The sequence below is a fragment of the Botryllus schlosseri genome, chromosome 12, assembly GCF_051294905.1.
Source record: "Botryllus schlosseri isolate E-star chromosome 12, Bs_hap1, whole genome shotgun sequence".
In the NCBI taxonomy this organism is placed as follows: Eukaryota; Metazoa; Chordata; class Ascidiacea; order Stolidobranchia; family Styelidae; genus Botryllus; species Botryllus schlosseri.
The window spans coordinates 4,780,938-4,803,539 of record NC_137247.1 but is presented as its reverse complement, the minus strand read 5'-3'; the positions used below and the strand labels follow the sequence as shown (position 1 = coordinate 4,803,539).

At 39.3% G+C, this 22,602-nt stretch overlaps 2 protein-coding genes and 1 long non-coding RNA gene across 5 annotated transcripts in view; all 3 read left to right on the top strand.

The window, feature by feature from the left end:
* Window positions 1–22,602, top strand: part of LOC145451633 (isocitrate dehydrogenase [NAD] subunit alpha, mitochondrial-like) — a 122,916-nt gene that overhangs the window by 19,937 nt on the left and 80,377 nt on the right. The gene's annotated exons all lie outside the window — the stretch shown is intronic.
* On the top strand, window positions 4,459–20,584 carry LOC145451638 (uncharacterized). Of its 3 annotated transcripts, XR_013918971.1 has the most exons (6): window positions 4,459–4,782; window positions 12,720–12,796; window positions 14,909–15,010; window positions 15,072–15,125; window positions 15,595–15,697; window positions 20,538–20,584. It is a non-coding gene; the product is annotated as an uncharacterized LOC145451638 (long non-coding RNA). The 3 variants fall into 3 exon arrangements; XR_013918972.1 differs by having other exon boundaries at window positions 4,496–12,796; window positions 13,487–15,010; XR_013918970.1 differs by lacking the exons at window positions 15,072–15,125; window positions 15,595–15,697; window positions 20,538–20,584 and having other exon boundaries at window positions 13,487–14,911.
* LOC145451632 (glucocorticoid-induced transcript 1 protein-like) overlaps window positions 20,533–22,602 on the top strand; it is a 16,320-nt gene continuing 14,250 nt past the window's right edge. The window contains exons 1-2 of the mRNA XM_080329843.1: window positions 20,533–20,664; window positions 21,565–21,724. Coding sequence (XP_080185969.1) covers window positions 20,581–20,664; window positions 21,565–21,724 — 244 coding nt within the window. The 5' untranslated portion in view covers window positions 20,533–20,580. The remainder of the gene's footprint in view (window positions 20,665–21,564; window positions 21,725–22,602) is intronic.

The following is a 22,602-nucleotide window of genomic DNA, read 5'->3' as shown; positions in this document are numbered from 1 at the left end:
GGTTTATTTGAATTATTCCAAGTCAGAAAAATGAACAATTATTCACGATTTTCATTCGCACTTGATCCGGATTTTCATTCGCACTGTTCGCACCACCTTCGCCATTCGCACTGCAAATTTTTTCATTCGCACAAGTGCGAACCGTCACACAGGTTGAAAAGCACTGGTCTAGAGCAATGGTTCTCAACCGCCGGTCCGCGACGACTTTTCTGCCGGTCCGCCAGATATTTTTAAATTTTATACCTTAATCTCAAGATGCAAAATGTTGATGGCTTGCCAATTGATGCCATAAATAAAACATCAACATCAGTATATTCAGAACTTCGTAGGGTATTATTTTGTCTAGAAGCATATTCGATTTGACATGAAGTTCGAGTCGTCACCTTTAACGACATGCGAGCGATAAGTACGAGCTGACTTGCTAAACCGCGCGGCTTGCACGATCATTCGTTTTCGATTCATTCATTTTGTGGATAAACTCGTATCGCTGTTGCCTGGTGTTTTCGTGTTGCGTATTGCCTTCATACTACGTCTGGTGGCAATTGAAAATGAGCAAGGTAGCACGACAATGTGCTTGTTCCAGTGTTGGGATCAAGTCACTATACATTCGAGTCACAAATCAATTCGAGTCCAGTCACAAAGTCATGTCGAATTTTCGAGGTTCGAGGCATGATTCATGCCATTGCATTTCACAAGATGATTAAACAATAATACATCGGTCCTATTCAAATTATGCAATAGGCAGAAAGACACTGCCACGACAACATTAGCTTTAATCACTACGTTTGCGGTCAATTTATTTGTGACTTGCCGACGGAGGTGGAGTAAAACCAGGTTGGGCAATCGTTGAACGATTTGTTGCTCACATGCAGTGGTGGCTTTTGGGGTGGGCGAGGTGGGCGGTCGCCCAGCCCCCCCCCCCCCTGGTCGAAGGGCCCACCTCTTTGGTTTAGCGTTTTTATTTTTCAAGGATTTTAATGAATAGAAGTGGAAATCCGTGTACCAATCAAGAAGATGATTCCGTACATATCGGTATATTATCAAATCTCTGCACTTGTTAGAAAAGTCCCATATCCCGACAATCATCAATGTCTCTGCATGCGATAGAGGTACTTTAGTTAGGTATATTTGGTCTGTCCTTGCAACCATGCAATATTAGATATGATCTGATCCAGCGCCTGGCTCAAACCTTGACGTGGTGTGCTGGCTTATTTACTAATGTCAGCCGATAGATTTTCAGATTACTGTGGTCTGTTTAGCCTGCACCTGCAGCAGTTGTATCGCTATTCTATTTAGGCCTGAGTCAAAGCAGTGTTTCAGTGTCATATACACATCACGTAATTCCGTTCCATATGGCTCACTGATATTTAGTTAGCAATAACAGATGCGAAAGGGGGGTCTGGGGGCCGAGCCCCCGCAAGCTCACGCGACTACATACTTATAGACCCCCCTCCCCCGGAAGTTTCGCCCGTAGGGCCACCACTGCTCACATATCATATCAGTGTGACAAGAGCATGTAGCCTACGTACAGGTACAGCGAGTTATAGTGGCGACCGAATATTTGATGACTTGAATTTGACTTGAAGAATTTTGCTTCGAGTTACGAGTAAATCCGCATTTCCGAGACGCCGAGTCAAGTCAAGTCATCCGAACACTAGCCTGGTCCGATTTCGGAACGCTTTTTCTATTGATATTGTCGAGCAGGAAATATTTTTCGAGTTGGTGAGGTCGGTTAATCCACGGTCTTCATCGTGAAAGACTGTGATCGACTTTCGGCGCTAGCACGTTTATCTGGGCAAAAGAATTTTACCTCGACTCAGTAGACTATAACTACAGACTATAACAGTTATAACCACCGTAAAATCACATGAATAGTACTATGAACAAAACTCTCTGTAGTATCATACGCGAAAAAAACGATTGCATACTTTACATTTTGGGTTAATTTCAATTTTTAAAGGTTTACCGGTCCGCCAAAGATTTTTTGAACTTTTACCGGTCCGCGAGGTGAAAAATGTTGAGAACCACTTGTCTAGAGGACCGTTTGCAAGGTGAAAATGTGATGTTAATTGCTACAGAGCGTGGACATCTCTTGCCTTGTAATCAAGATATACTGCCCCCCGAAGGGTAGTATAGTGCATTGGCCCGAAGAAAGGGGGTCGTTGGTGTTGCAACTCTGCACTGATTACGAAAATATGAATTTTATTCCGCTCGTGGCCCTGGAACTCCCACAATCAGCCTCGAATTTTTCACTGTATTGGAGATTGGCATTGGGACGCAACAATGCTGTCTGGCGAAACGAGAGAGTAACTCGGAGCAAAAGAGCTTGACAGCATTGTTGCGCCCCAATGCCAATCTCCATAACGATGAAAAATTCGGGGCTGATTGTGGGAGTTCCAGGGCCGCGAGCGGAACGAAATTTATATTTTCGTAATCAGTGCAGAGTTCCAACACCGATTGCCTCAATTTCCGATTTACCAGATTCCTGCGGAACTCTGACGTTAGCTGCGTCGGAGTTGCATTTTTCATCATCATCATCATTGGTTTATTAGCAATTTTATCAGTTCAATACACCACAAAAATGCGATACAATGAATAGACAGGAAGATGTCGAAGCGACTTGGATTTGTCAATGGAATCGGACACCCACCTTGGCCTAGGCGTAGTAAAGAGGAGGCATGCACACTGAATGAAAGTAAAGAATACAGTATAGAAAAAGAAAGCGACAAGAAATAGGGCGGCATGTCATTGGAAGCGAGATCGATAGGTCAGTCGTGGTCCGGTAATCTTGAGGATGGACTGTATTTATTTAGTAGTAATTGCTTGTATTTCGACTTGAATGTGGACATGCTCGTCGACTGTCGGATGGCCGGCGGGATACTGTTCATGGCATTTTATTTCTTTTCATTGAAAAAGAGGACAAATTCCCAAAAAAGAGGACATTTAGCCTAGGTGTTTTCCGAGGACACTATCTTCCAATTTATTGAAAAAAGATGACGTATGGTAACCCTAGATTTGTAGGGAATAATGTCTAACTGGATGATGTCTAATTGCGACAAGGGTTTATTGCAACCAAAAAGGTGATTCTCCAGTCCTGCTCCCGAAATGCCCCGCCCGAACAACCGCATTGCTGATTTTGCGTCAATTATGGCGTTTTTTAGATCTGCCTGTCTATTAGCCTGGCTGTCAAAGCTATAAAGGAGGACGTATTCCCGAAAAGGATGCGTCCTCGGAGGACATTCTCGATTTCCCGAAAAAGAAGGGCAAATCGTCCTAAAGGAGCTAGGACTCATAGGCTATGGTAACCACAGGTTCAAGTAGGCCTACTTCGAAAGTACCTGGGCCTAGGCGATGAAATAATGCACAGTGTGCAATGTTGAATTGGACACTGTATGGAAATATATTTAAGGGGTAACATAAAAGAGACGGTCTATGTCCTCTTTTTTTACTTTCTTGAAAGTGTCCTGGGAGGACGCCTAAATTTCCTCTTCAAAAAAATTTGGTTAAATTTACGTGGAGATTAGACTCAGATAGCCTATTCTATAGGAAATCAGTTCTAAAATAACGGGCTCGCGGGTTTTTCGGGACTTTGGCCGGAAAAAAAGATTTAGAATACCGGAGGTAAATTTTTCCCAGTTCGTGGTCGCTTGACTAAAAAAAAAGATAAAATGGTCAACTTTCCGGCGCAGCTCCCGAAATAGCCGCCGGGGCGTTACTTCAGTGCTGTTTTACTGTATCTCAGTCGAACTTGGCACTACATTTAACAGGCCTCTGATGTGCTTTGATAACGACCACGAGTGCCTTCAAGAACCAGGCTAGCGAGACGAATCTTGATGTATAGTGAGTTCGGTTATCGTGGCGTTCGATATTTCCTGTAAGTAACCCGATGACGGTAAACCTCGCTTGGTAATAGATATCGACCGTTATCTACATTCGAAAGTTTAATGACTAACTAAGAGGTCGTTTAAGTAGACCAATCTCATAATGTCCCGATGGATCGACTTGGTAGATCGACTTGATAGATCGACCACACAATCAGTTATAGGTGAGTATTTGATTTAAAACTTGACCATCACCGGATTAGATTTTACCCTAGCTAATATGCCTTATGCCTATTGATTTAGTACGGAACTTCAAATTTGCAGCAAACGATATTGTTTTAGGAAGCGACTAGGGTAAGGCAATGTGAATGAAATTCTATATTATAGGAAATTTTATGTCTTTGTGATTGAATCGGGTCTTTCTCTTGTAAACAATGCACAATACGGAGCTTCTCGTATATCATTCATTACATCATACGTTTCCGTCACACTACTACCATAGAAATTTACAACGTAGCTACACTGTAAATTGCTATGCTACTATATTATGGTCATTGGTCACAAGGTCGCCTTTCAATTCTCGTCCGTGTGGTGGCAGTATGGGATCTCAAATCTACTGGCAACTCCACAGCAAGACCCTTCGGTGCGGGACCTAGGTCGTACCCCAAGGGGTTCAAGTGTATTCATGTTAAAATGCTTGGTATCATCAGTTGTAATCTCGTTGCTCGAATGGTATTTGCGCGAGGAACCTCTGTTTTTAAATGTCCACCAAAACATTGCATAAGGTAGCGTATGTAATATTTATAAACATTGGAATCGGTTCACTGGTTTCATATATAGAAGAAAGTAACAGTTTTGTGACGTTTGGCTGTAGTATTATTATAGTTGTTCGCGATGTCGCTCGCTCAGTGCCCCGGTGTGAGTCCTGGAGGAGGGATACTGCGCTACAGATGGCGACTGGGTGAGTTAATAAAGAAATTAGCGCCCGTGTACCGCGCACGAGTAATACATCAATCCCCAAAGATACGAACGTAGCAATAATAATGGAATTTTTCACATTGGAAAACGCTCCATGAATAATGTTGTTTTGGTTCTGTCCGGCGGGGATGCGGTCTCCCAATCAATTTATGCAATCGTACATGTCCTCTGTGATGTGGTGGATCGTAACTTTCCAGGTAATCTTGGCGTCTGCTTGCACCTTACAATATTTATGCTGAGGAACCCATTACAATCACATAGTTATCTATGCAAGTTGACTGTATACTTATACTCCTGAACCAGGATCGTGTACTGTACAATAGGAGTAAGTTACGTTCCAAATTTATTATTAGAGTTGATAACTGGCTCCTTTTTCCGTAGTACCCTGACTGGAAACGGTGTTTTTTTCGGCAATAAGTTACGCGTGACAAAAGCTTCTTGTATAGAATAATTAGGTATTGAACGGAAATTTGCGAGTGATGATGCCACCAATTCCACTCTGGCATCGTACCTTAGTAGTTACAATATCTGAATGGTTCACCCTACCTGTTCGTGTATGTCTGGAAATGATCAGGAGGAGATAGTACAAAGCTGACTTGAAGTTGAAAACCTAGGACCTAAGCCTTGCCGCTTGTTATATTGTCACATGCTATTATGTTGCATGCTCATACTGCCCACGGGCCATCTGAATATGCCCATTGCATAGCATAGATACTACGTTTTTGACTGTTAGGTGAGATTGTGTCGAATCTGCAGTTGATCAAAACTGAAACAAGGAGATCCAACACATCAATTACTGTCGTTCAATTCGTTGAGATGGATGATCAAATTTCAGGACTGGTTACAAACTTGGGTGATGGTAATCTTATGTCATCTTGAAGATACTTCAGTGTACAATTGAATAGTACACTCGTATTGAAATGAACTAGAATATTTTTGGCTGACACTCGTCAGGGGTAATTGTCAGCAACTAGTAGAGAATTCAGAAGAACTCTATGTATCAACAGTTGTATATTGTGATCTTACATAGTTGAATCTTGGTACATTTTCAATCCCAGCAAAGGCCATCGTCCAGTTTTTGTGATATATATCATTCCTCCATCAAATGGCATTGCTCAAGGATTTTGTTTGTTCAAGTTTACGCATTCCAAATTCGATCATTTTGTAACATTTGTGTTGATTTCTTTTTATTTAATCGAAATGTTTTACTGTCGCAAACAGTCGTTGTCTAATTATTGATTCTTACAGCTTGTTCAAGCATTTGCACCAGGGTTGCGTTGGTAATTGATTTGTTGAAATTGATTGTCTTTCTTTGTGTCCTTTCTATTGTCATCAATAGCAAGGAACGGATGTGCACATGGAATTTTACTTAACATAATTCCCGAAGAGATTCACAGATGACTGTTCAGTGTTCACTGTGTTCATTACAGTTAGTTGCAATGTATTTACAGAATGTCACGACATACTTACAGTTAACAGTTTGCAACGCTACATGTTCTACATCATTTTCTCATCAGTTTATGAACAGACACAGACACAGAAACGCTTTTCTCCTGGGAGCGGTATGAATCGTCATAACTGTATCTTTGAGTTGTGTAATTATTGATAACTTTCTGTGGTGTAGCAATTATTTCATTTATGTGCCTCTATTCTCCAAGGGATGGTGGGAAATCGGTGTCTCATACTTGTAACGATGTTAATTTACCTTGGAACTGATCTATATTGCCATGTTATATTGTGAAGGATAAAGTAGTTGTTTGGTAGTAAATCACCAAACTAAATGTTTTGGCTCCGAAATAGAATTCGGAAGTAGTACTGGTGTACTTAAAATCATTTTCAAATAGAAGTAGCCTACGTAACTTATCAATTTGGGAGATGTATGTTGGGTGGAATATTCAGATTCAATCCTATATCATAACCATAAAATGATAGACAATATAATATTCATTGATATAGTAATTTTAAAAGCTGATTTGTAATAATTTTTTCACTGAAGCACTCTTAAATCTTTTACTTTCACATATATTTGCACTTTGAGAAAGGTGTTCCATATCCTCACCTCCCGTCTTATGTTATTTGAAGTCCTGGTGATATTTAATAGTATTACATGTGCACGAAGCCTCATGGCATTATTTGATCGTGTTGAGCGTAAATCAAACAATGTTTGCCGATATCTTGTCCTTTGATCCCGTGTCAAGATAACTTGCTAATCGCCACTCTTGCTCATTGCTGGAGGAATATTGGGCGCCGTGAATATGAGATTTTGGTGTTTGTACACAAGTTTTGACAAGGCTTCATGCCACATTGAGTTGTAGAGGACTTTGATATTGGTGTTTTCACTGGATTGCCTGGGTACCTTTATTTGTCGTGTAGTAGTTGAGGAGATGTCCGGAATAGAACTCTTGTTTGTATATTTATGACGGGCGCTGTATGTCATGCCGAAAATTATCTGCAGTTCAAGACTTGAATGTACTTGATGAACAGTTGTTTTATCGGGTGTGCTTATGACTAGGGGTGAGCACAATGATTTGAGTACTATAATCTGAATCGTATATTATTTCTAATGATGTGAGTCGATGATAGATGATTTTTTTGAGTATTGAAATTATATACGCATTCACACTAAAAAAGCTTCTTGGAGGTACAGAGCTTCAATGTACAATTGAATAGTATATTCATATTGAAATAAACCCAAACATTTTAGGCTGACACTCGTCAGGGGTAATCGTCTACTAGTTGCTGACGATTACCCCTGACGAGTGTCAGTCGAAAATATTCGGGTTTATTTCAATATGAATATACTATTCAAATCACACTAGAAGGTAATGAAGGTAATTTATTAGAGAGAATTATTGTGTCGATACTACATTGATCGTGGAAGGCTGTAAACCTTGAATTGTAGTATCGCAGCATACGAAACAGTTAGCAAATAGTGCATCTGTGAAGTAGTAATCAACCCATAGCACTGTCACAGAGTGCAATGAAATAGGTATGGTCGAGAGTAGTCCTACTTGCGACGTTAAAGACATGGAACTAATTATCACCTACCGAGACTTGATTGGGTCTGTTGTGACTGAGCGGTCTTCACTGTTCATTTACTTGGTGTGGTTATTAAGATTCTTTGAATAATTCCTGTATGCTCAATCAGACTTTCATCTCTTATCTTACGTATGCTAAAATTTCCACTGCAGACTTATTGTTCAAAATCCAATTCGGCAACGTTTCATCGACATAAAAATCATGTCACGTTAGTTTCCTTGCAGTATTTTTCATGGACAACGCAAAGACGCACAAAGCCAGAGTAATAGCATACAGGAAGTCTAGCATTTAAAATTGATTGTGTAAATTGTCCGCTGTCGGGAGATGTCTCCCATGCACGCTACTATCAGAAAAACCAAGACTGTTGGCCAGTCAAACTCGTGAAACGGGCCCATGGTTAGAATGCCTTGATGAAACTACGACATTATGGCGAGTCTGATGGCTGTAGGGTTTTTAGAGCAAACCCGGACAATTCTCATAAGGTCTCCTGGTTCAGATTTACTCATTTAGACAGTTAGTCAAAGTAATCGTCACTTGTACTCAAGTTGAAGTAACGTCATCAGAAGTATAAGTAGCGATTCCCAAGTAAGTATTCTAGGCTTGACTTCGCCAATCAAACTGAAAAGTAGAAGTGGAAAAATGCGACACACCAAATTTGTCTCGGTTCTAACTTGTCAATGTGAACGAACAGGTGTTTGAAAATTCTGAATTTATTGTGAAACAATTTGAAATTTTTTTACTGTCAACGGCATGAAATTGTTGAGTTCTCCACAAAAACGATGCAATACAAATTTGACGCGATTCCAACCCGTAGAAGCGAAGTTATTTGAGTTTATCGTTGATAATTTTGGGATTACCCACCGTCCAGGCTATTTCTGCGAATCCAAAATTTTCAACTGCAATAATTGTTAAGCATCCTTCTTTCAGACAACATAACATGAAACAGTAAAATTCAAATGCCGAATTTTCAAACTCCTGTGCGTTCACATCTACCAGCTGTAATCGAGCCTGATTTGCTGTGCAGCGTTTTTTAGGCAATCTAACAATTTAATCAGTGAAAAGTTATTTTTGAACAACCCTAATGACCACTTCTGGATGCAGATAGTTGGTCCATGACTGAGCAGGCCAACATTGTGCGCTAGAATATTTTCGCTGGCATACCATGACTTCTTATTGCCCTTCAGCTTGCGATGATTAAGGTGTCCAACATGGGTCTCTACCTACGGGCTGGCTGTATGCATCTGCAACAACCAAATGATGCAAATTGTTGGTATATTACCTTGACGTTTTAGTTTGCCCAGTGATTAGCATCTAATTGAGACTTCATGATGACGTGCGGGACATGTGGTCTTGGGCAATAGACACTGGGACACCAATGAACAAACATCTCTATTAATAATAATACTGCCGTATATATTCATTGAATGTCTTTCAATGGATACAATAGAATTTCTGCTTTCAAAAATACAGTGATGTTAATGATACTCTTTCACATCTCCTTCCTGTAAGCTACTTGCGAGCATTGTTATGGGATTGTAATGATATATTACATCCAACGCTGTTCATTCATGGTCGGTGTAGGAGCTTTGTACGTAATTACTCTGAGACAACTCCTTCGCCGCAGCTAGCATATCTGGAAGGGGGACTACTTGTCTTATGGTTTGGAATAGTCCTGCGAATCAACTTCTGTACAGCCTATGCTAGGAACTAAGTAGGGTTGTAGTGATATAAAATACCTTATGTTTTTTAATATTTAGACGCTACTGTATGATGTTGCATAGTGATAATCAATTAGGCTATTTCTTGCATGCGTTGTGGATGTGTGTGTCCATTTTGCATTTTGATTTTTGTGTACAGGGTTACACGATCTACTGGTACCTATACTACCGATTAGTGTGTCCAAGTGTCCATCCAGCAATGGTGGATTTGATTCATAAATTTATGACTGTACCGCTGAAACCTTTGTTACCATAATCCAAAAGAAGCTCGTGTTAACCAGCAATGCTGATTTGGCATATTTATATAGTAAAGTCATTTGTTATGTTTATGGTTCTGCTTGGAAAGAATAGTTCATTGAAGCTTGTGACAACTATACTGCGTCCTTCTTATTTTTTAAATGACTTTATGATTGCAGATTCTGATATTTTTGTGCAGACCGGATGTTCCTTTTTCCATGTCCAATTGTCCGTGAATCAATGAAGCAGAATTCTGAACCGACTTCAGTTATTATTTTATTGTTGGATATATTTTTTTTTACCCTTATGATTATTTGCAACATAACAATCGTAAATGATAATTTCAGTGGGCCTACTATACTATCAGTAAATTGTGATGCAATCCAATTTGAAGTTGCAGTGTCAATATATATGACTGTGTGATAGATAACACAGGCTCAATGTAGGTACATTACTACTGGTCATTAATCAATGGAATGGGTGAATGACAGCTATATAACTTCTTGTGCTAACATACTCATGCTCATTGAAATATAACCTTTCAGTACTTATCAGACAGCCCTCGTGTGTTAACTTTTGTGGCGTAATTTTCGATAAATTTGCACCGATGGCACTTGCTAATTTCTATCGAGATCAGCCAAGTTCATTTACCTTTGAGTTTCACGTAATATTGTACATATGCAGTTTATGGTAGATCTTCTGAAATTTGTGTTGTAAAATTGGAGGCTTTGTGATAAAGATCTTGTGTCAGTTGACTGTTTTCTTAATGTGATGTGACTTCCTCGGCTGTTATATCTGTCAGTGTGAGGCGTTTTTTGACCTAATGTGACCTGTTTCTGTTGTGCGTTTTTGCTATTTTTGTACCATGGATTTTACACCTGAAAGCGATGGGTTGAGTGCTCAAGGTTTGGGTGTTATTTTACCTTTAGCTCCAATTTATCTGTCGGGAATATCTTCTTGAAATGCAAAACCTGTAGGTGTGGCCAAGTTTGAATAACCACGTTTGAACTGAATTGGCAATTTTGATGTCCTAGCATGATTTCCCTGTGTATATCTAAGTAATTTCGATATTCCCAAAATCACAAGGCAGTGAAGGCACTGGGTCAAAAGGGAGTGAAAATTATGCTGTTGGAGATCAGCAGGATACTTTCTGAAAAGGGCAAGGGATTTTGCAGCTAGAGCCATAATATCTTAATACATTTTGGCTATAACTCTTTGCTCCTATTAGTCCAGTTTGCTAATGCTGTCAAGCTGGATAAGGGGGGGGGGGGGGGGATCTTTTCATACTAACCAATCAATGCCACCCCATCATAAAGCACACTAAATTGCTCTCAAATAATATCCTTTGCAAGTCTTCTCCAAACATGCCTATCAAATTTGTTCTCTCGTCGAATCTGTTACCTGTCTTCTAAATCAAACTTGCATGCAAATATCCATTCCCATGGCACTAACTATCAAGGGGCCTGTGAGCATATTTACTTTTTGTGTTATAATGCCATGTCGCACATTTGGATTAAAGATTACCCCAATATTGTGTTGTTTCTAGTTCTCCGTTTTACATAAGAAATGTGCTGCTATCGTGTTCCTGTTACCTGTTCATGAAAATTTATGTCACTGTCCACACAATTTACCACTCTATTAGAGGTACATGTAATAATGCTTGTTGTTCTCCACGTTCTCTTTTTCAAATATTGAAATGCTATGAGAACAGTAGTACTAGTGCTTTGCATAACATCTTCGAAGACCAAGTTGCTAGTCCATCACTATTAAGCTGCTCAATGCACATCATTATTATGTGCGTGGTGAGTATATCTGAAAATACCGCTCACTGTACTGAGGTCGAGCGGGCTCTGATGCGTTTATTTACTTACTGATAACTGAAGCTTATTATGGCAAAATGCTCTTTATCTTGATATAATTTGCATGGGCGTCTGAAGCTCAAAGAGGTTATGTTAAAATTATTTGATAATAATCAAATTTATTTTCAATTTTACCCTTGATACCTCTCTTCTTAATGCCAACCCTTCGGATGTAGGTATGTTCACTGTTCAGCTTAGTTTGCATTGATAAAGTCTCAAGATAATACATCAATGAATAATTATAGTTTGCAACTTGCGTTATAGTAACGCCAATCAAAGTGAGAGTTCCCATTATGTCCTAAAATCCAGCTAATTCTCTGTACGCTTTATTGGATTTATAACATTTGAGCAATTCAGCAAGTCAATAGCCAACTGTTCCTCTGTCATATTGGAGTTTATTTTGTGGGGCTGTCATGCAGTAACTCATGCAGCGCCATTTTAGTATTAACTAGACCATTGCATTGTTGATAACTTTTGGGTAACAGGCAATAACCGTTAAATTGTAAATTCTATGCATGTGTAATTTAATATAATTTGCATAACATGATGGGTTGGTACTTACTACTTATGTGTTAGCAAGCATTAGCAGATTATCATTCTAAACCGATGTACTTGTATGTCTTATATATAGATTCGCTCTTGTGAAAGCATGGGAATCAGAATTTATTCATATAGAAATACTTGATATAACGGATTTATAATGACATGAGGACCTTGCTTATATATCTCATAGGTCATAGCACTTGATGATTTTATAATTGTTGCAATTTCACCAAAAAGTAGTGAACATTCCAAATTACTGGGTCTTATCAACTAGCTGTACATTATGCTGTGAAGGAGAAAGGGAAAATGGCATATGTCCTTTGATTATGTTGTCCGCATTGGTCACAATGTGCTGATATTGAAGCTAGTTCGAAAGATACACTATTCGTAATAACAAATATCAGCGAGTCAATGGTGCAAAGGTTCAAGCTATGTTGCGGGGCTCGCTATTTTTAGTTGCAGCTACCTCATCGATTTAGAACCTTGAATAATTGGCCCTTTTAACACTGTCTTGTACGTTGCAGATCCAGAGCTGTGGCAGCATAATCGTGTGATGATTGAATGCGTCCTGTTATGGAGAGGAAGGAAGGCACTGATGCAAGTATGATTTTTCTATCAGCCGTTTAGTGAATGCAAATCGAACATGATCACCGACTTAGCGGCATCATCGAATAACTGCGGTGATAAAAGGCTCATTACCCGATACTTAAAAAATTATTTTACGCCGTCGACTTCCCGATTGCAGAGATTTCGGCTGTATCTTGTACTAAGTTCTACATGGTTGTGCGTTTCCTCCGGCGGATCAATTTTCAAATGGAACTGTAGGAGTAATTGATAGCACTATCAATGTGCAGTGCTTAAGAATCATTGAGATATCCTTCATTATTATCAAATCAGATTCTAAACTTATAATCCTGATATTCTGTGCTGATAATTATGTTTCTGTTACTTGTATTGGTGTGAAACTTAGAAACCAAAAATGGACATTGAAGTGCCCTATGTATCAACAGTGCGGAGCCATTTTCTGAATTGCCACACTGCATTTCCGGCATTGCAATCCCCATAAAGGAGGATATTGGCGATAATTTCTATTCAACTGTAAAGCACTTAACATACCTTGAGTTCTGACACTCGACAAATAATGTAATAATACACCGAGCGATGGAATTATGCTGCGTCGATTGCGTTTATACACGGCTATGACTTGGCGCGTTGAGCCTTCCGACCTTTCATTTATCTTTTCCTATAGTTATAATCTGAGGTATCTGATGGTGTGTGAGTGTGACCTTAGGTTTCATCCGGGTTGACTACGTGTTGCGTTGGCAACATTTTTGTTGGAGATTATGGTCTTACGAAATGTGAGTAACTTGTTGATATGTTTCTTTTTTTGTTTATTCCCAAGTTGCAATCCAAATTAACTGGCTCTCATTTGGACTGTCTTGGTTTCAATTCTTGAAATTTACAATCAAGGTACGAGATTGTAGGCCGTCTTAATCTTTGCTAGAACTGTTAACTTTCCCATAGACTTTTTTGTTATTGAAACTGGTTTCCAGGGGAAGCGATCCATTTGTTGTGTGGTGAAACTCATTATGCATGAAATGATGGACTCGTTTGCACCGTTGTGGGTGCTACAGTGAAAGAGCACTTTATATTTCCGTTAATGGGTGTATTGCCTTGGTAAGAATAGCTCTAGCGTCAGCGATTCAAGCCTTGTTCAAATAAATAGTAATAAGAATGATTGATATGTTATGATGGAATTTCAAGGAGCTTCCTTACCTTGTATGTATGTTCGATCTTGATTTTTTGGCTCTCAACCTAACTTTAGTATTGGATTGTCAAGCCATGTGATGTGTTTAATAATATAAAAATCTTCCCTGCCACATACACATCTGTAAATGTTAATTTCTTGTTATGACTCAAGAACCAGTGAAGATACACCCTCATTGACCTTTGAAATAAGATTATTTTATTCCGGAAAGATTTCATCCCCATTGGTATTCTTTGAGACTTGTGTATTCATGTATGAATTTTTTATTTCTGAAATTTAATATTGAAGCTTGTGAAAATACAACTGTCTGTACATTTCTTTTGTTCCGCGAGGGCAAAATGGTTCCCTCCTACAGAGAGAAATCCTAGTTAATGGACATTATTCATGACTGGTGTGTTTTCAAAGATTTTTTCCCCTTTTCAAGTGTGAAGTTATTGTTTTTCTAACTACAGGATTTAAAGAGGAATCTGCCAACAATGAAATCCGTACTCATCCTTTCAATGCTCTCGCATACTGCTGATTAGTGCCATTGCACCAACCTTAATGGTGAAGGTCTATTTATTGTTAATACGCTTGGCATCCCTGGAAGTCATGAATTTTGATGTTGATAACTTTTATCAATAAATACATTTATTCTAGGATTATGTATTATGGCAATATTACTGATTCATCTCTTAATATACCAGTTGAGATGAATGGGACCTTGCTAGAAATAACTTAAGTGCCTGATAAATAGCTATACTTTGGCAATAGTGTTCCTTCTCTTAGTTTATGCATCTTTTGCGATTAGAAGGCCTGCTTGAGTTACAATCTCTTTTTTGTAATTATGGCACACCAACTATCACATTAATCTGTATGGCACAATATTCAAGTCTGCTTAGTATTTAGGATTGTTGCATAAGCTTAGTGCTAAGATTTCATATTCACATTCATATATTCATCAAGATATGCATCCAAACGATTTGTTTGTGTATACTTATGCAAGATCATTTCGTAAAATATGCAGAGAATCTGTGAAATAGAATGGACCTGAATGGTAATAGCCAGGTAATATAATTGTGCTATAATTATTTCAACATTTTAAAATCTTTGTTTGTCTTGATCTCAGCCACAAGGACAAGGGCACAACGCCTATCCATTTTGCTGTGTTCCCCTGCGAAAGGTATTTATGCATCCATTTGTCCATCGTTACGGCAGATTTGCTCTAACGGTGGATATTTGATCAACATATGTTTTTAATGATTAGACAAAAGTGCATGGTATGAATTTTTTTATCTTGATTAAACCATCGTGGTTGTAAGTAGATAAGTTGGTATTCAATATACAGAGTGCAAAGACCTATACTTGTGAACACACTTGTCACCCATCACCTCGTTTTTGTCAATATGGTAACAAAATGGGTTGTCACTGTGCAAAACGCATGGAATTTTGTGACGTATGTCATGCATTTGGAATGTGATAGGCATATACTACATAGTAAATAGTACAATACTGTACTATGAAATGATGCAAAAAATGGCATGCTGCCATACTTGGTTTCGTAAATGCTACAGCAAGACTGAATTGATTTAACGTTTGATGTTGTCTCAACACACTTTTTATGTAGTAATGATGCAATTTGGTATTTACAGGAAGGCAAGTCACGACGTGGCCTTTCAGAAATTTACAGTATCAATCGGTCTTTGCCAAGTGATGGACTTTCTGCTGTTGATAGTATGGCATTTGTTGTCGACGGTAACTAATAGGATTTCGTTTACTGGGCTGTGAATATGTCGATTACTTACAGAAGAGAAAATAACCTTAGTCCCTTGGGCCTACTGTATACTGTGGTAGTGAATATTAGGTGTTTGATGCCCTTTTCTGATCTATGGAAAGATACAATTTCTTAGTCAACCTTTTTTTGAGTTGTACGTCTTAATTTAAACATTTGTGCAGGTCTGGGTGGTTGCTTTTGCTTCCATCCCAACTGAAAAATTTATAGATTCCTACCGCAAATTTATAGAATTCTTTGCTGGCGCTCCAGAAATGTATAATTATTCCAATGTGTTATTAGGCACCGCCCCGATTAAAGACTTAGTGAAAACCCTCGCAGGATCAGTGCCTTTTGACAAAACCCTTTGAAAAGCAACTTTGACTAGGAGTGGCTCTTTACTGTTTGACTCCGCTGTGTTAGCTCTTGTGTGTTTTTGAAAGTGATTTAACTCGCATACATCATGCCCTGAATGAGACTTGAGCAGCCATTCATACCCAGGGTTCAATAATTGGTTTTCTCTGTTGCCACTCGCGATAACAAGTTTGCTCAAGCCGAATTGTAGTCGGTGAGTGATTTCTTGACTACATCTTTGAGATTACTGGGCTACTTGAATTTATGTTGCTTGCGAGCTCCTGATATTAAGTCAAAATTCAGGTTGGGTAGATTGCAACACCCGAGCCCATGTCAGATGCTAGCAATACCGAAAAGCGAGGCAACTTTGCATGATGTGTTTATTGATTTATCCAAGTATTCATATTTTAGCTCATTTACTAACTTAACAATCTTTATTCCCGTCAATGTTTTTCATCTAAACGTCATCCAATCAATCATGCCATTTCATCTTGCATGGTTCAAAAGATTTTCGAGCAGGCTTGGTTTTGTTTCCGACCCCGATAGCACCAGTGGTGTCTTGGTCTGTTGAGAGTCGATTGTAAATTTTGCCTTTGCTTTGCATTCGAGTATGTTAGGTCCTGCTGCTAGACGTTATCATAATCCATTAAGGTCTCCACGGATTTGATTATGTGCAGGGGACAAAATTCCACACGTTCAGACCTGTAAAATTTCAGCTCTACTTAATATCCTCCGTACACATGCACAGAGAGTTGGTTGTCGACATATAATGTTCTTTTACAATTCTCTACTAGTTGCTGATGATTACCCCCAGACGAGTTTCACCCAAAAATATTCGGGTTCCTTTCAGCAACAATATATAATTCAATTGTATATTGAAGAAGCTCTAAAGAGAGTAAAAAATATCATCAGTAGTAGGGCTGTTCAAAAATAACTTTTTTTCCTGAATCTTGTTGGCTACTTGATTAAATCGTTAGGTTGCCTTAAAAAAACGACGCACACCAAAGCAGTAGTGCTGCCTTTTACTATCAATTCAAACATGCTTCGTAATATGTGAACTAAATCTACTCGTGTAATTTATTAAGGTATGTATCTTTTGAAACACTCATTTATGACTTCACTTGATATTCGTATGCCTTTTCTTTTCAAACACATCTCATTTATATTGATGAGTGCAGCTGTTTTAAACGAAGCATCTATGACTTGATGTAATTTTCACTGTTCCCATGATGCCTAACAAAACAATTTGCTGTTAGAAATTCCTGAGTGTTAGGGACAGAAACTGGCATCCACGGTATATTGCTGAATTCTTCATTATGAGTGTATTTCACCGCTACACTGTTATTTATGTCTTGAAACTGCAGCATGATTTCTGATATCACGCTACCGATGTAAGGTGACATATGTGTCATGACGAATCGATGATTTTGAAGGGTTTGCCGTTACATAATCTTGCTAGGAATTTCTCACACGCCCGCTTCTGCTGAGATTTTATCACAAATTGTGTTTGCCATGTGATTACCCAAAGTCTGTCACGGTGGTATATTGTTACGCCGAACAGCTCCCCCTCGAGTTACTATTATGTTTGCTTTGTCTGTTCAGAAAATGTGCTCGCAGTGTGTGTAGCAGCTGGTGAATAGATCTTCCTTTAAACAGTTTTGTGTGCAGTAACCTCCATCCACCTTTCTGTGCAAACCGATGAGCGTGACATGTCTACAGATTTTAACTTATTGTGATCCTAACTGTTGTGTTGAAGCGCTACAATGTCATCACATATTCATTTTATTGCCCCACTAATGGCGGGTGACAGCGACAACGCCCCATGCATTGATGAAGGGGTAATATTTTGCAACATGTCTAATGTCCGTTGGGAATTTGAATTCAACAACAATACGGCATGATCTATCCTAGTAAAGGTATCGGAGATGTGTGGAAATATAACTTGATTCTGGTTTCAAACCAGTTTTTATGTTCTTGTCACCAAGGCTGTGAGGTCGGAGTCGTAGTTTCCTTAAATTTCTTCTTGATCGAGTCGGAGAAATAATTTTTTGATTTACAGGAGTTTTGAGTCGGAATTCTGTGAAGAAAATATCAGGAGTCAGAGTTGGAGTCGGTAGTAAAGTGAACTGAGTCCACTCCACAACCCTGTTCGTCACGCCGATACAAGATCTTTTTCGATACATCCCTTTACAAGCTCTTTCTTGCATCCTTGGGGAGTTGTCTAGAGCAGTGGTTCTCAACCTTTTTCGCCTCGCGGACCGGTAAAATTTCAAAAAATGTCTGGCGGACCGGTGAACTGTCAAAATTGAAATGAAGCCAAAATGTAAAGAATGCAACCGTTTTTGGCAATTATATGATGCTAGAGAGTGACATTTGGAGGGTTTTTATCATATATAATAATATTCATGATGGCATCCATGTGATTTTATGGTAGTGAGTCTGCCAAGTCGACGTAAAATTGCCTTGTCCAGATAAACGTGCTACCGCTGAGAGTCGTTTACAGTCTTTCGCGCCAAAGGCCGTGGGTTTAAACGGCCACGCCAACTCAATACCGACCGACAATATCAAGAGAAGAAGCGTATCGGAGTTGAACCAAGCACCTTGTCGTGCTACCTTGCTCATTGCCCACTGCCACCAGACGCAGGCTACTCCGGCAACTGCGAATACAGTGCGTGCCGCAAGAAAACACATTACAGCAGCTATACCGGCCATCCGCAAATCCGGGCCGAAAAAGCACTTCGTCAGCCCACCCCCAAAGACGTTGATCTTGGGGCCCCACAGGGCGATAAGCCTAACTTTCGGGGGCTTCGCCCCAAGTCCCTACACTTGGGTGGATGTTTTCACCTGCACTTGTAATCACATCCATTCTACTCAGCGTAAGCAGAGAGTTAACGTAGCTTATCGCGACAATGTTCGATCATTCACGCCTGAAGCGCTTTTCTCGCGGTCGAATTTTAGGCCCAAATTTCGGAGTCCCATATGTTAACCTAAACTTCAGTATGTGTGGATACGTCGTGGTGCGGCAATGGCTGACGCCGAAATGCCTATAAATCATGCGTATTTCTCGGAGAAGGGCACCTAATAAGCAAGACATTTAGGGACACTAAATCGTGCAAAGCCCGAAAAGAAATTGAAAAATGTTGGAAAAAGTTTCAAATAAAACGCTATGATTTATATTCATTTGCGAAATAATTTTGGGCCCTTTTCAAGCTCGGCCCCTCTCCAAATGGGCGGTTTGGGGTGCCCCAGTTACGGTCCTGCACAAAATAAATGAATCGAAAACCAATGATCAAACTGCGCTGTTTAGCGATGAGTGAACGTATCTGTTCTGTATTTGTCGCTCGCATGTCGTCAATGAAACTTCTTGTACTTCAAGTCAAATCGAACATGTTTCTAGGCCTAATGTAACCTCACGAAGTTTTAAATCAGTTTAAAATTAGATGTTTTATTTATTTTATCAAAGGATAAGCCTTCAACATTGCATCTTGAAATTAAAGTATAAAATTGTAATATTCCTCGCGAACCGGCAGGAATGTCGTCGCGGACCGGCGGTTGAGAACCACTGGTCTAGAGTGTCTACTGTCTATACTTGCTTCCACTCATTCAATAGACTACTCGCTACTGTAATTTTACTGAAGCTCAGCAGCATCCGGTAAACCCCAATGCCATTGGAATTACTTTATTTATTCAGGACATTTTTGTCATGTAGGATAAAGATAAACAACCAGCAATTTTAGTTCACACGAAACCTTGAGTGCTCTTGATATCTGGCCCATTTCCGTTTCTGAAAATTTGTTATTTGTGTTCCCTCCACACTTCTCCAAAGCTCCCAACCAGACTTCGACAACTGGATAATTCTAATTGTCCAATTAAAGCGAAATATCGGTGGTCTAATTCTAATCTGATTTGTGTAACGCTTCTATACCCTGATTTTAATTGTAATCTAATTTATGCTTTTCCTGACAATGATACAGAACTGTATAGTGCGAAATGGGCCGAGCTTGGTGCACAGACATTTGTCATTCTCATTCTTATGAGTATGAAGTCTGATTTAATAGGAACTGAACTTTATTCAATTATAAGCTTTCATGAATTCAGTAATTTTAGTTTTAACCTAGTTGTGGGAAAATACTGTATGGTTATAATTCTAATTCTAGTCTAATTTTGAAAGAAATGTGTACTGGTTGGTGGCTCTAACTCTCTATTTTGGAGAACTGAAATTTTTTGAGTTGTCCAACTCTGCTCCCAACCATCATACAGAGACTGTGCTGTCACAGATCAGATTAGATTAGGTAGTTGAGCAGTTGAGACTATACGGCAAGTTGCGGTTTGATGACCAGTTTTATTTGCTCCAAATTTTCTGGAGCATAATCATTGTCTTGAGACTAGGTAGGTCGAGGGCAGAATGATATCTAGTATCACAAGGTAGACCCGTACTTATATTCGTCTAAAATCTATATTGTTTTCCAGATTTCTCTGTGTATGTAGTCGTAGGTTAGTCATATGAATCAAAATGTCAAGCAAGCCAAAGCCCACGTTGAAAGCAAGCGTTTCTACTCCAAGGCTGCAACCGATCAGAGCCACAAAACCGTTTCAGGTATGAATTTTCTTTCTGGCTGGCTCTGTCGAGTTACAGCAGTGGTTCTTAACTTTTTATCCTGCAACGCCCCTTTTGTAAAATTGCTCAGGTCTGGTGCGGGTGCCCTACCCCCCCCCCATATTTTAGGGACCGTAGTAAATAACAAAAGGTAAGAGTTCCGAAGTGCGGTCGGCCTTTTCGGGTTGGGACTTCACCATTGGAAATAGTTTGAATCGCGCCCAACGACCACTCGACTAATTAATGCAATTATAATTGTAAGTGCTATAATCACGATCAAATCAAGGTTGTTATATAATATATTATTATGTAACGTTCATTTGAGGTGGCTGGTCACAACAATAAACAGTATTATACTATGAAGAAATGCTCTGAAGATTTTATTTTTATAGCTCTGAAGTACAAATATAATTATGGTAGTAAATCATTTTGACGAAAAAATTCAAAGCAAATTTAATGTACCACTCAAGTCTCAAAAGTGGTACAGTGCCTCTTTCTTCAACATGCTGTGTGCTGTGGTATAAAATACCTAGCTCGAAGCATTTTGTTTAAAATATCCCGAGCTAGCGTGAAAGGTGTATTTTAACGGGGAATTAGCGATCTAAAAGTATTCACAATTAATTTTAAATGAATTATAATAAACCACTGCATTCAAGGAAACATGTTGCAAACATTGACGGCATATAAAAATTTCGAGATTGGACACATTTTGTCGAATGGTTATTTGAAATGAGAACTCGTGGATACATAGAACTGTTGTTCTACTATATAATCATGTATCCTTACTGCACCCTCTACGGCGACGCCATTTTTCTTCACCGTCCCCCTGAGTGTTTCCGCCCCCATCAAAATCCAGGTTAAGAAACACTGGGCTGCAGCCATACCATTCTATTCTTTCAGCTGCGGCAGGGGAGCCCCGCCAGGAAGTCTCCTTCGTCGTCTCCGACCTCAATGCTACCGAGACCCGGGTCGGATCCACGTCGCAACAAATGGTCGTCAGATCACAGGAATTCTCCGGACCGGGCCGAAAGGAAAAGTCCCAGCTCGCCTGGAATCAAAGGTTTGATGTTTGTTGAGACTTGAAACTAATATAAGATTGTTATAAGACTAAAATTTTATGGTGTCGTATAATACATATACGCAGCATGCTGTTGAGAGTAATACTACTGTAAATTATCAGCAGTTAGTACCAGTCTGCTAATCTGCCACTGTATTCGTGGTATTAGAAAAATGAAATCTATATTGCAATTCGCATTCACATCTTGCTTGAAAAACACAGCCTGCACAACTAGTTCAAATCTATTTCTTGAATTGATCAAATCCTTCTCATGAGTTGTGCTAGCTAGCATTTCCTCTTTTAAACCTGGTAAGGCAAAACTTTGTGATTGACTGATTGTCTCACTGTGTTCTAATGTCACAAGGCAGAATAGATCCAAGATTAGTTCCATGCACCCGTCCAATGTTACAATTTCCGCTCTACACACTTCATATTGGACAGAATTACTCCCAGCTTTTATAAGGTCAAACCTCACCCTTGGAATTAAATTTCTCACTGATATTACTCATCCCACTTTTCCCCATTTCACACCATGTGTGTAATAGCTCGGTAGGTTAATAGCAGGAAAGAAAATCTGTCAGTCGTTTACTAGCGAAATGTAATTGACCGTGACTTTGTGGATTACTCTGCGTGGCATGACTAGCTACAATACTGGGAATTTATTGATGTCGCAGCATGCAAAGTCTAGCATGCAAGAATTTTCTTTCCCTATCGAGCTCTTTGCACCTTTCTGGAAAATTAGGTATGTTTGTAATGTCTCAGCTGCCGTATTCCATTCCGATGTACCGCACATTGTGTATTGTTAACAATGATGGGGTCATTTCACTTACAAGTAGAATTTTAAGCCCCTACTCTAGTTGATTTTTGAAGCTAATCAATAA